This window comes from Podarcis gaigeae (assembly GCF_964106915.1).
Source record: "Podarcis gaigeae genome assembly, chromosome: 4".
Classification (NCBI taxonomy): domain Eukaryota; kingdom Metazoa; phylum Chordata; class Lepidosauria; order Squamata; family Lacertidae; genus Podarcis; species Podarcis gaigeae.
In genome coordinates this window covers 38,299,519-38,312,823 of record NC_139677.1, presented here as the reverse complement: position 1 = coordinate 38,312,823, position 13,305 = coordinate 38,299,519, and the positions used below count along the sequence as shown (strand labels likewise).

At 41.0% G+C, this 13,305-nt stretch overlaps 1 protein-coding gene and 1 long non-coding RNA gene across 9 annotated transcripts in view; both read left to right on the top strand.

Annotated features, from left to right (window-relative positions):
* The window catches only part of LOC310842603, an 852,366-nt gene that overhangs the window by 362,224 nt on the left and 476,837 nt on the right, over positions 1 to 13,305 (top strand). The gene's annotated exons all lie outside the window — the stretch shown is intronic.
* NLGN4X (neuroligin 4 X-linked) overlaps positions 1 to 13,305 on the top strand; it is a 156,165-nt gene that overhangs the window by 131,230 nt on the left and 11,630 nt on the right. For all 8 annotated transcript variants that reach the window (XM_083734261.1, XM_083734258.1, XM_083734257.1 and 5 more), the window contains 2 exons: positions 2,809 to 2,994; positions 6,374 to 7,163. In XM_083734261.1, the coding sequence (XP_083590387.1) occupies positions 2,809 to 2,994; positions 6,374 to 7,163 (976 nt within the window). The remainder of the gene's footprint in view (positions 1 to 2,808; positions 2,995 to 6,373; positions 7,164 to 13,305) is intronic.

The window sequence follows — 13,305 nt, the reverse complement described above, 5'->3', positions numbered from 1 at the left end:
TGAGACGCCCTCCCCTAATTTACATCTATATATGACCATTTGCATATGCATTTTTTCTTGCAAATCTGCATTCCTTTTTTGTCCTCTTGTTTTGTGATGCGTTCCTCTCCTTTTTTTGGCACTGTGCAATTGGCCATCCTATGGGCAAAGGACACATTGGAGGCAGTATGTAGATGGTGCGTTATAGAATAATGACAGCAGACAAGGCTGGTCCAAGCCATTCCTCAGACTGAAGCACCCTGCTTCGGGTGGCTTGATGTAAAGAGGAGGAAATCTTTGCAACGGACCAGCTCAAACAAAATGTCAGCCAACAGTGACAGCAGGATTAGCAGGGATGACAATTGTTGCTATGTTAATACCATATGACATTAGATTAATGGCACTGCTTGTAGGAATCTAGAGATTGGATTTCTCTGCTACATTTTATAAAATAAAATAAAATAAAATAAAGCTTTGAATCTCATTACAGAGGTCTGCCTCTTTTATTAATTTTGCTGTTAACCACTAGAATGAGATTGCTAAGAGATAATCTTCAAAATAATTGGCATACATAGATTCTTACAAAATAAATAAATTAGGATTTTAACTAAATCCCATAGTTTTGGGGTCCTTGATCATTATTCCAAATGCAAGCAGCTTTGCTCTCCAGTATCCTGAGAAACAAAAATACCTCCTCTGTAAGTAGCTGTAAGTAGCTATTGGCAGACAATGTGTTCTGCACTTGCCTTGCTGATCATTTGCAAATGCTAATGGAAACCCCTTTCAATGTAGAACTATGCTGTGTTTATAAATCTCTCAAGTGGGAGTTTGATATATTATGGATCTTTGTACAAGTGCAACATTCTTAAATAATTTGCTGAGATAAGGTCTGTGCAGTTAAAATCAAGCTTGAAGATGGGAGGCTCAAAACGGCAAATTTGGACATTGTAAGCTGTGCAGAATTGCTCCAGTCAATGTGAACTAATGTAATGTTTCAGGTGTGCTGATTTCAGCAGAACAAAGCAAATCATACACACTCAGGTAATTGATGGCATTCTGAGTTGCAAGCCCACCTGCAAACATGGCACATTTCGTTTCTAAAATCTGATAACCAGATAAAAGAGGCCATGGAGGAGAGGGGAGAAGCAGTATAACATTTTGTACTTATCTTGATGCCAACAGCAACATAGCTAATATTCACTTTTCTCATAAAATCTGTTGTACTATATTGCATTTTGTGCATTATTTCATTATTATGTATATGAATTCTTATTGTTGTCATGCATTACTGCCATTATGCTTGCTTTGTTAATTGACAATTTATTTGTTCTCAATTTATTTCTGTACCTATGTGGCAACAAACTTGGATTTGCAGCCACATTTACTTAATATTCTACAGTGACCTGCAGCCAGTCTTGGCATATGGATTAACATACAAGTATGATACACTTGGGACATGGGTGGTGCTGTGTGTTAAACCACTGAGCCTAGGACTTGCCGATCAGAAGGTCGGCGGTTCGAATCCCCCCAACGGGGTGAGCTCCCATTGCTCGGTCCCTGCTCCTGCCCACCTAGCAGTTCGAAAGCATGTCAAAGTGCAAGTAGATAAATAGGTTCCGCTCCAGCGGGAAGGTAAACGGTGTTTCCTTGTGCTGCTCTGGTTCGCCAGAAGCAGCTTAGTCATGCTGGCCACTTGACCTGGAAAGCTGTATGCCAGCTCCCTTGGCCAATAAAGCGAGATGAGCGCTGCAACCCCAGAGTCAGTCATGACTGGACCTAATGGTCAGGGGTCCCTTTACCTTTACCTTATGATACACTCACTATTCAGAAACATTTGCTAGCCTCACCTCCTTCACACACTACATGTTAAGTATGCACTAAAAACCATGAGTACACCTAAGAAAATGTAGTGTACAATGTCAGGGAACTGCCATCAGCTCAGAGCTGAGAGGTGGAAGGGCAGTTGTGTTATAGGGAACCTCTGAAAATCTTGCGAAGGAGTTCCTCGTCTGGCGAGGAGGGAAGCCCGACCTCCAGTGGAGAGGAAGAGGTGGGAGCAGGGGACGCTAGGGAGAGCCTCAACACCGAGCCTGAGCAAACCAGAGGGGAGGGAAGTACCCCTTTGCCAGCACCCATGCTGCGCAGTAGGTTTAGGCGCAGGGAAGGGAGGAGAAGGTTGGGGGTCACGCGACTGTTATGCTGGAGGAGGTATAAGGACCGCCCAGTCCCAGATTCTGCTAGCGAGTGAGCCAGACATGAACTTGCGATGCTCTTCACTGTAAATAGTTTACACTAATAATAAAGCCTGGGAAAGACAGGTCAGAGTCTTGCCTGTTTGTTCTCGAGCAACCACACCAGCACCTGACACACAAACTAGCAGAAAGACATTTTTTATATTGAGATAAAAGGAATTTGGATTACCTCACCCCCCACCCTATACAATCTAGGGGCAGCAGGAAATCCCATTATTATCTTGACTTCCAGGCTTCTATGGGGCATTTTAAAATGTTACTGACCTTTAATCAGATTTAGCAGATTTCTAAGACTAAAAGGGGGGGGGGAATCTGCATTACTTTTTATTATTACTATTGGAGGTTATGAAAAAAGAAGAGATGATAATTCCTATATCTATGCAATCCTCTGCACCTGGGAGGGGATCACTGTGTTCTCAAAGTTTGTGTTAAATATATTTAACTACATCTGTGGCCTTTCAAAAACTGGAAGAAAGAAGGAAATATGTGTTGTGAATATGTGCATGGCCTATAGCAAATTCTGTGACTGGTGAGCTAAAATTATCCCCCCCTTTCTTTTTCTTTTTTTGCCTTATAGGTTTTCTAAGCACTGGAGACCAAGCTGCAAAAGGCAATTATGGATTGCTTGACCAAATCCAAGCTTTACGATGGATTGAAGAAAATATTGGATCATTTGGAGGAGACCCAAAAAGAGTTACTATTTTTGGATCTGGGGCAGGAGCCTCCTGTGTCAGTCTGTTGACATTGTCTCACTATTCAGAAGGTAAAAATTCACCTAGCTAAATACCAGAAATTTTAAACGGGATAATTTAATGTGAGTTGCAAAGGTCATTTGGAGCCTCAGATAATATCCCAGTATTCCATTCTTTTTTCTTTTTTTTTGGGGGGGGGGAGATAACTAGATTATTTTCATGTGGCATGCAACTCAAGGAGCCGATCAGGGAGAGCAAACATTTTGCAGAAAATACAAGCATACTTCCAGAAGCATAAATAGTATTTTGTCATGTAAAAAGTTACCCTGCTAAATCAGTTTTTATGTAAAAATATAACAGGGGTGCTTTTTTTAGGGGGTGGCACTGTTAAAGCATGTATTATTTTTGTTATGTTTGGATAAAATGGGGTGTGGGCTGCTAAATGGGAAAAAATAGTGGTGTAATTGATTTCCACAGAAACACACAGAGTGCAAACAAGACTGCGTGTATGGGGGGGCTCATTTAATTTCACAGCACACAGGTGTTGTAGTGACAATAAAGGTTTATTATTATTACTATTATTATTATTAAAGCCAAATGTATCCACATCCCCTCGCTGATAAAGACCTAGCTTGCTGTATAACTAGCTAGCTTTCCCCCTTATTTGAGAAGTTAATACATACTTTGCAGATCATAGTCAAACAGAATTCATTGCTAATTATGTTACAATTTGATGGGTAGTTGTTGTTTTAAAAAAGATTGATCACATTCTGATTTTTTTTCTGGAGCAATTATGTCTGGAGCATTCCCAAAACAAGGCGTCATGCCTGTATTGTGTTGGTTGTTGTTTTTTAGAGCATATAGTTTTCTCACCTGAAATTCACCTGGGAAAGACATTTTTTATCCAGCTGCTAGGCTATGCTCAAGCGAAGCAGAGCAGCTTTAGGTCAGCTTCGAGTTGCTTCACATCACTGGAGCATAGCAAAAAAAAAAAAGTCATACTAGGCCATTGAATCTGACCCCAAATTCCCAATCTTTTAGGGGAGGGGAATGCAGATACATTTTAAGTTATTGATGTGGCCAGTGTTTAAATGAAGAGATGTCCATTCAAAAAACTGAGGATTATGTTTTCAGAATTAAACTCTTGGAATTCATACCTATTACATTGATTTTAGCCTCACATTTCTTCTTCTTCAAATTACATGATGTATAGCTTCTGTGAGACAGAAGAAAACGTATGATTTTCCTCTGACCTTATTTGTGCAAGTCATTCACAGAAAATGGAAATGATTGCTGGCGGCTGTCATTCCCGTAAACTCCTTGGGCACCATTCAGTTCAGGGAAGTAACTGATACATAGAGAGGCCAGCAAAGCTCACATAGGCACAGGTTAAGACCCAGACAGATATGAGTTCTCAAAGAGAGGCAGCAGCAGGACTCCTGGCTTACTCCCATTGGCACCATGTGCCACATACAGAATGAGAGCCTCACATAGCCACTGGGCCCTCTCCAATCTACACAAACCCAACAAAATGACCTGTTCTAGTCCCAAGAAGGAGCCAACAGAGTAGGCATGAGTGATCATAGTTAACAATTACTGGGACCAGGTTGAAATCTAGCATGCCTTGACATCCACAACCCTGCTTCTTCATTGACAAGTGGAATGCCTTAAAGGATCAGGCCTCTTGACTGGAACCCAGCAGTCTATCATTTCTCCAGGAATTTGTAGCAAGCATGCTGCCTGTGTCAGTGCATCGCCTCTGTGGAGGCAAGTCCATATTATTGGCACCATACTGGAACTGTGCTCATGGGCTGCAGTCTCTAGACCTGACTCAGGGGTTTCAGCCATTTCATCCTCAGATGTCTCTGACATCCTTGGGTGCCCCCAAGTTTCAGGGGTGATGCGCAGAGAGGGTCCTTCCTTTGCTGACACCACAAGTGCCCCTCTGAAATTGCTGGAATCCAGGGTCATGACACCAAGAGAGCAGGGAGACTTGAACCCACATAGAACCATTAGATGAGGAAAGTCCACCTCTTGCCAAAAGATTCTTGGGAGAAGAAGGTTGTCTATGGGGAGGTTCAACTTCAACAGAGGTTTTCATGGATGTGGTTCAACGTTTCCCTTTTTTAAAGGGAAATTCCCTTATTCCGAATAGGATTCCTCGCAAGAAAAGGGAAAGGTTGACAGCTATGCTCCTTATGCCTTTGTTTCATCCAATGGATGGATGTGTCCCTGTTAAATTGAAATCAGGATTGCAAATAGACTGTACCTGCAATTAGGGGTGGGGTGAAATCCTGCCCCTGCAGAAGGACACTCTGCAGAGGGTAGACACCCACACCCTAGCAGTTCTAGCAGGTTTTACCTCAGATGCTTTGCAGGGCTGGAAGAGATTTTCTTAGCAGCCCCAAATAAGTCATTTGACAGCTAGAGTTGGGAGAATGTAAAATGCAAGAGCAGGACTGAAAAAGGCGAAGCCGGAACAACTGCTCTTCAAGTAGGATTGGAAAAGGAATTCATTCAGCATCATTGAAGATAGCTGAACTGAGCATGGCCAGTGGATGTGTTGCCCACCCCCCCCCCACCCCGCCCAAGGCATGGGCTTTTGCTGGAAAATATGCAACAGATTGAGGCTGTGACCCAGTCACTTAGGAACAAGTTAAAATTGTTAATGGCAATCAGCTAGGAATCATCTTAATGACAGCTCTGATGTTATACCTATTGATATAATTTTAGACAATAAACAGAAGAATTAGTATTCATTCCCCACTATTTTAAATTATTAATTTAGGCTTACTACATTTGATATTATAGTAGCATGTCACTATATTAGAAATACCCCCAGCTGATGCTGTTCTTCTCCTCCTCCTAATTACAGAATTATTTTTTTGACGTTCCTGTAAGAGAGATGGTTTTTTTTAAAAAAACAAAAAAAAACCAAAAATCACACACAGCCCCCAAACTAGTTTAAATTTTAATTTGCATTTTGGTATGTTGTTTGTGCTTCTGTATGCATTGAGAGACGTGTACAGTGAAAGGGGCAAACTGTAAGGACGCAACGTTTGGCTACATGGATATGATGCAGGCTATTCTCCAGATTGTGGCTCTCATCCATATGAAAATATGTGTATGTTTACTACAATGTACTGAATATTTATGGATATTTGTGAAGCATTTCATCCCTAGACATTTGCACTGGATTCATTGTATTCATATGTATGAATATTAAGTACTAGGAATAATTTAGCTAGCCATAGATTACTGACAGAGGGGGAAGAGCTAAATTAAGAGCAATAATTTCTTGTGGTTTTTTCTTCTTCATGGAATGGAAATGGAATGAAACTTGCTCTTCACTAGAATGTACTTCCTGTAAGTGATGCACAAAAGGTTCTTTTGCTTGGTGGTCAATGCTGCTTGTTCATGTATTTTAATTTTTAACTTCTGCACCTGCAGGTCTGTTCCAAAAGGCAATCATACAAAGTGGAACAGCCCTGTCCAGCTGGGCAGTGAACTACCAGCCTGCCAAATACACTGCAATTTTGGCAGAAAAAGTAGGCTGCAACACGCTGGACACTACAGACTTAGTTGAATGCTTTCGGAATAAGAACTACAAAGAACTCATTCAGCAAACTATCACACCAGCCACATACCACATTGCCTTTGGGCCTGTGATTGATGGGGATGTAATTCCAGATGATCCTCAGATCCTGATGGAGCAGGGAGAATTTCTCAACTATGACATAATGCTAGGCGTAAACCAAGGGGAAGGCTTAAAATTTGTAGATGGAATTGTAGATAATGAAGAGGGCGTTTCTCCAAACGATTTTGATTTTTCCGTATCCAATTTTGTGGACAATTTGTATGGCTATCCAGAAGGGAAAGACACACTACGAGAGACCATTAAGTTCATGTACACAGACTGGGCAGATAAGGAGAATCCCGAAACGCGAAGGAAGACCCTGGTGGCTTTGTTTACTGACCACCAGTGGGTTGCTCCAGCTGTCGCCACAGCTGACCTGCATGCCCAATATGGCTCCCCAACGTACTTCTATGCATTTTATCACCACTGCCAGAGTGAAATGAAACCCAGCTGGGCTGACTCAGCACACGGCGATGAAGTCCCTTATGTCTTCGGTATTCCTATGATTGGCCCTACGGAACTGTTCAACTGCAACTTTTCAAAGAACGATGTCATGCTCAGTGCGGTAGTTATGACTTACTGGACAAACTTCGCCAAAACTGGGTAGGTTTTGCCACTTCCTGGCTTTCCCCCTGTGCTATCTTTCCCAAATTCTAGCCATGAGTATTGGGTCTAATTAAGTGCTGCAGCTTTTGGCAGCTGCTGTTTCACAGAGTGCTTCTTTGCAAGAGAATTAAAGCAATATTTCCAGAATGCTGGCAGGCAAGGCTAAATTAAAGGGCTTTGGAGGTGTTGCCTGTACACACAAAAGCACAGGGAGGCAGTGGGATGATCTTTTAGGCAGTGCAAAAAAGAAGAGTCCAAAAAACAAACATTTGTGTATACAGTAATTAGGGTATTCTGATTTTATATGGGAAAGTGCGAATTTAGAACTATTATACTGTAAAATGTCCTGTGATCTTCAAATGATGGTGGTATATAAATTTAATAAATAATAATAATAATAACAACAACAACAACTAGTTACTATAATTTAAATAGAAATATAGTACATCTCACCAAAATGTGGCTGACCTGTGTGTTTGTTCAGTCTATACCAGGGGTCTGCAACCTGTGGCTCTAGAGCCTCATGTGGATCTTTTACACCTTTGCCGCAGCTCCGGGGCGGATGCTAGCGAGTGGAGGAGGCGCATTGTGCGCCCCGACACTCCCCACTGTGACGGGTGCTGTACTGGCTGTGACGTCGCATGGGGCGGTGCATGCGTTAGTCACGCACCGTCCCGACGTCACCTGCCCGCCTGCCCGCCCGCTACATTGTAAGGGGCATGTACGCTGGTCACTGTTTTGAAGGGGAGTGAAGAACACACACACAAAAAAAGGTAACTTGTTAATTTAACGTTTATTTCTATGAGGAGGAGTAATTCTGAGGGGTCAAACAAAGAAATAATAAAAAGTGACAAAAAAGTTATTTTTATAATGACGAATTTTGCGGCTCCCAGTTTTTTTTCTTCGGAAACGGGTCCAAGTGGCTCTTTTTGTCTCAAAGGTTGCAGACCCCTGGTCTATACTATCCGGGTGCTATCTGTTGATATGCAACTTCAAGGCTCCTACTCTCCCATTATAATCGAAGTGGATTTGGATTTGGACACCCCTCACATAGAGGACACCTGCAAATAGAGGACAGCCCTCTGCAAAGTAGGACACACAGCCACCCTAGCCACACAGACATCCTTCTCTGATCCTGAAAACTCTCTCTAGTATAGCATTCTTGTACATTGTTATTGTGCTGTGCAGATGGTTTTTGCCAGTAGTGAGAACTTGCCCAGTGCCAGGTTTGAAGGGACCCTGAGCAAGCTATGCACTCCATGTGCACTCCCAAAGCAACCTTACCAGGGATCAGCTGCAGCATGGAAAGGATCAGTAGCCCAGCTTTGGTAGCCTGGTAGTCCTTCTCTCAAGTGCTGAGAGAGAAGGACCAGACCAGGCAAGTGCAGCCACCACAATCAATTCCCCCCAAATGACTCTGTGACCCAGTGTAGTACACTCTGTAAACTAGTCCCAAGGGCACTAAGGTAATGAGGATGACAGTGTTTTTAGTCACTTGACTCAGCACTTTTCTTCTTAGCGTCAGGTTCTAGTTTTTTAAAAATAAAGGAATGCCATGGCTGGCCTTTCAGTGCCCTGGCAAATTCCTGGCCATGACATGTTTCAACTCCAGGCCTGCCACTGTCTCCCTGTCTTGCGAGAGAGAAAAAAAGTCTTCTTTATTCACTGTGCAGAATTATAAATGAGATTCAGAAAGACAGAGTCACTCACCATACAGAGGCACTTGCTGATATAAAGAACTCTAAAACAGCTTTAATAATCATTCCTTTTAAGGAAGCTGTAGGTAAACCATAGCTCTTTGGTGGGGAAATGGTAAAGTTTTAAAGTGGATTCTCAGTAATTCTGTTGTGAGTAAACAAAGCACAAGTGTGTGTGTGTGTGTGTGTGTGTGTGTGTGTGTGTTTGTAGTGTAGATATGCCCTTCTCTTTTGAGAAAATGGGCATATTTGGAATTTTCAGAAAGCATTGTGAGGATGTGGCATAACACAAAGTATCTGCTGTGGAGCATGGCATAGCACAAAACAGCTTTTTGTGGGGATGTGTGTCATAGCACAAAGTAGCACAAAGTAGCTGTTACATCTAAAAGAACAGAAAACGACAGGAAACCAAAATGGTATGGGAATGCCTCTCCCCTCAACAAAGAGAGAAAAGTCACCCACGTTAGCCAACACCACATCACTCATGAAGAAAACCTCTTTGCACCTCTTCTCTATTCAGAAAGGAGGGTGGGTGTCCAGTCCTGGCATGCAATGAAATGTGGGCATGTTTAAGAGAGTGTGTTCAGTGTAATAATAATAATAATAATAATAATAATAATAATAATATTTTTTTATTTATATCCTGCCCTCCCCAGCCGAAGCCGGGTTCAGAGCGGCTAACAACAGTAAAAGTAACACAGTTTACATAAAATCACAATCAATTAATAGAAATACATTCTAAAATCAATTCATTCTAAAATCAATTCAGAATCAAATTAATGGCAACCATTTTGCTAAAGTTCTATGAGGATTACCAAAGGAGGTGGTCACACTGTGCCTTGGCCAAAGGCCTAGTGGAACAGCTCTGTCTTTCAGGCCCTGCAGAAAGACGTCAAGTCCCACAGGGCCCTAGTCTCTTGTGACAGAGGAGAGGCCAAGCCATGAACAGAGCAGAAAGGGCAAACAAGCTCTCATACATTGTGACTTTTTGCAGGATACTTGCTGAGACGTTTCACAGGCACCATAGGAATGCTGGGCACATTGCTTCCCTCAGGTACTGCCCTAATGCCCCCAGTACAAACTCTGTGCTGTGCAAAGCCTCCTAGATAATCCACCTTTGCTTCATAAGAAATGATTGTTTAGTTTCCTAAAAAAAAAACAACCCCTTTTTTTTGGCTGTTGGAAACAGTTCTTTCTCTCCATTGCCTTCTCTCACTACCTGGTGTGAAAAATGATGCATTGCAGTTTCACATAAAAACAATGCTATTATTAAGGCATGAATGTTCTTGAAAGCCATAGTCCTCAGGTTAAGGTTATAAAATACACTGAAGGAAAAGGAAAGTATGGTATAGATCAAACAAGCCCATTGTGCCTCCTCCACAGAATTACCTAGCTGCCTTTCAAAAGATATCAAGGGAACACGGGGAAAAGAGATCTCTCGAAAGAACAGTGTTTCCTTTCCTCATCCAATGAATTATATTAATGTGTAGCCCCTTAAGACAAAGAAGAAACTTCTTGTATATGTTTTGCAAAGGCAAATAAGGAAACATAACAGTGAAGGTGGACGTAAAATGCTCATTAATAAAGCTGAGGAAGTACTATTTCTTAAGGAAGAAACTTCTTGTATATGTTTTGCAAAGGCAAATAAGGAAACATAACAGTGAAGGTGGACATAAAATGCTCATTAATAAAGCTGAGGAAGTACTATTTCTTAAGGAATGTTGCAACATTTCCCCCTCCAAAAAGCAAGCAGAGTTTGTTGTTCTGATTTTTGCTTTTGAAATTTGCTTTTCCCCCCTCCTCTTTTTTCTTGCCTCAGTATTGAATTAAAATAAATGTCCTTGTGGCACACTAAAGGCCCATAAATCTTTCCAATGAACATTTAATGGCAGAACTGGGCTTTTAGAACTGCAGCTTGACTGCAGTGCAGAGAACAGTATGCAGCAATCTCGGAGAATTCAAAGAAATGTGTAGCAACCTCCTGACACATTTCAGGAGTAAGCAGATCTTTTAGTACTTAAGAAAGCCAGGATCACATTGTGTGATGTATTTTCTGCAGTCACTACCCCCCCCCCAACCCAAGCAATTAATTGTATAAATCAAAGAAACTGGGAGCAAATACATCCTTCTCTGAATTGTGAGTGGACTGCCACTGCTTTCTCTGGAATTGCATAGGGGAGCCCCAAATCCTAAACTAAATTGTCACCTCTTGAAAGCCATGATAAGAACACCCCCTCTGCAGGCCACACAGGAGAGACCAAAACTGTCCAACGCAGAAGAGGTCTTCTCAATCAAGGCTTTTGAATGGAATTTGCATCATGATAGAGCCCCGCATAAAGGGAGTGTGGTGTCAAAGTCTGAATGGGACAAACAATGCTCTTTCAGATTTCCTTTCCAATTGATATTTGCCATGGTCGATGCTTGGTGCAATGACATTATCCTTTCTGAAGATTAGAATGTAATTAAATTGCTGCTCATAACTTTGACTGCAGATAAGCATTGCTCTATGTCATCCGTGTACACTATGGCGGTGAGATCAAGTAGGGAATGAGTGAACTGTTCAACCACTGATGAACATTTGTGCATCTGGACTTCCAGTTTCTCTTCTTCTCCTTCTAGCCACACACACACACACACACACACACACACAACTGCTTCAGAGGGGAGGGGGGAGCCTTGTTGTGTGAGCCAATGCCTGTTCATGCTACAATTGGATCTCACCCAATTTTTACCCATATCTGTTCAGTCCAATGGGGCCATTCCCATGGAATTGCATGGAGGAATTAAACTTAAAGGTTTCTTCGAAAGTGGGAAATGTCTCTGTGCTGGAAAGGCTAAACAGGTCAGGAGACAAGAGACTTGAGTGTTCTTGTTTTTTTTAATAAAATAAAATTAATTTTAAATAGAGGTTGTACACAACAACCATAACAATTTACCAGTATTTATTTTTATATAAAAAAGGTTCTCTCAAACCTTCTGAACTCCCTCCTTCCTTTCATGCGTTCCGTTTCTAAATTTTATTCCTGCATCCAATGTTTATGTTATTTTACAAGTGTCATTGTATTCCTGCCAATGATTTCAACTGTTTACAGTGGTCTCTCAGATATTCCAGTCTTTCGCAAATATTTGGTCTTCCTGCTTTCTGATCCTTCCCCTCAGTCTTGCCATTTTGGCATATTCCATCAGCTTGATCCGCCACTCTTCTCTGGTCAGTTCTTTTTCTTCTTTCCATCTCTGGGCTAAGAGCATCTTTGCTGCTGCCGTTGCATACATAAACAGTCCTTTACTTTCTTTTGGTAGTTCCACACCTATAATTCCTAACATAAAAGCCTCTGTTTTTTAAACAAAGGTTATCTTAAACAATTTTTTCCCAATTCATTATATATCATTACCCAGAATGTTGTTAAAACCCCACATGGCCACCGCATATGATAAAAGGTACCTTCTTTCCTTTTACATTTCCAGCACACATTTTTGCTATTTTACTAGGTGTCAAATACCAACGGTACATCATTTTCATATAATTTTCTTTCAGCGAACAGCAAGCTGTAAATTTCAAATCCTCTTTCCATAGCTTTTCCTATGATGAAAACTGTGTATTATAACCAAAATCTCTTGCCCAGTGTATTATTACAGATTTAACTTATCCATCTTTAGTAAACCATTCTGAAACTAAGTGATACATTTTCAAAAGTAATTTCACATTATTTTGCAACAGATCTTTTTCAAACCTTGATATCTCTTTACCAAAACCCTTCTATTTATCCAATTTGAAGATATCATTTAATTGATTATACTGTAGCCAGTATTTTAATAGCTCTCCGGTGTCTTCGACCTTTTTCAATTTTAATTGATCTTCCACTTCTGTTAGCAGCTCTTTATAGGTTGCCCAATCACCTCTCATATTTAGTTTTTTTAACAGATATTGCTTAAACTGGGTTCCTCTCTTCCCAACAATAATGATGTATTATTGTTAATAAACAGTGCTTGTAGAATCAAACATGTAGGTGTTTGAAATATATAGAGAACAATTCCCAGGATGTCACAACCTTCTGTATCTGCTTATTATTTATATTACTGTTATTATTATTCCTGCAGGGTGTTAACAAGTTAGGCTTCAGCATTTATCTAAGGATTACAAAAGCTCCCTCATGATCCCATCTGTCAGTATTACTCATAATTTCAAGCAGTTTTGCACAGGCCGCCTGCTCAAGAGCTAATTTCAGCAGGGTGTACATAAAATTGTACACTCTCCTGGGTCTGGATTTATACCATACTTCCTAAAGACAGCAAAAATCTTTAGGAAGGGCCATTAATCATTTTACCATGCACCCAACTGTTAATATGATTACTAGGTCGAAATGAGACTGACTATAACAAATATTCCCTATTTGGATTTGCTCTAAATTGACAATAAGCTTTTGGAACTGTGTGACCTTGAA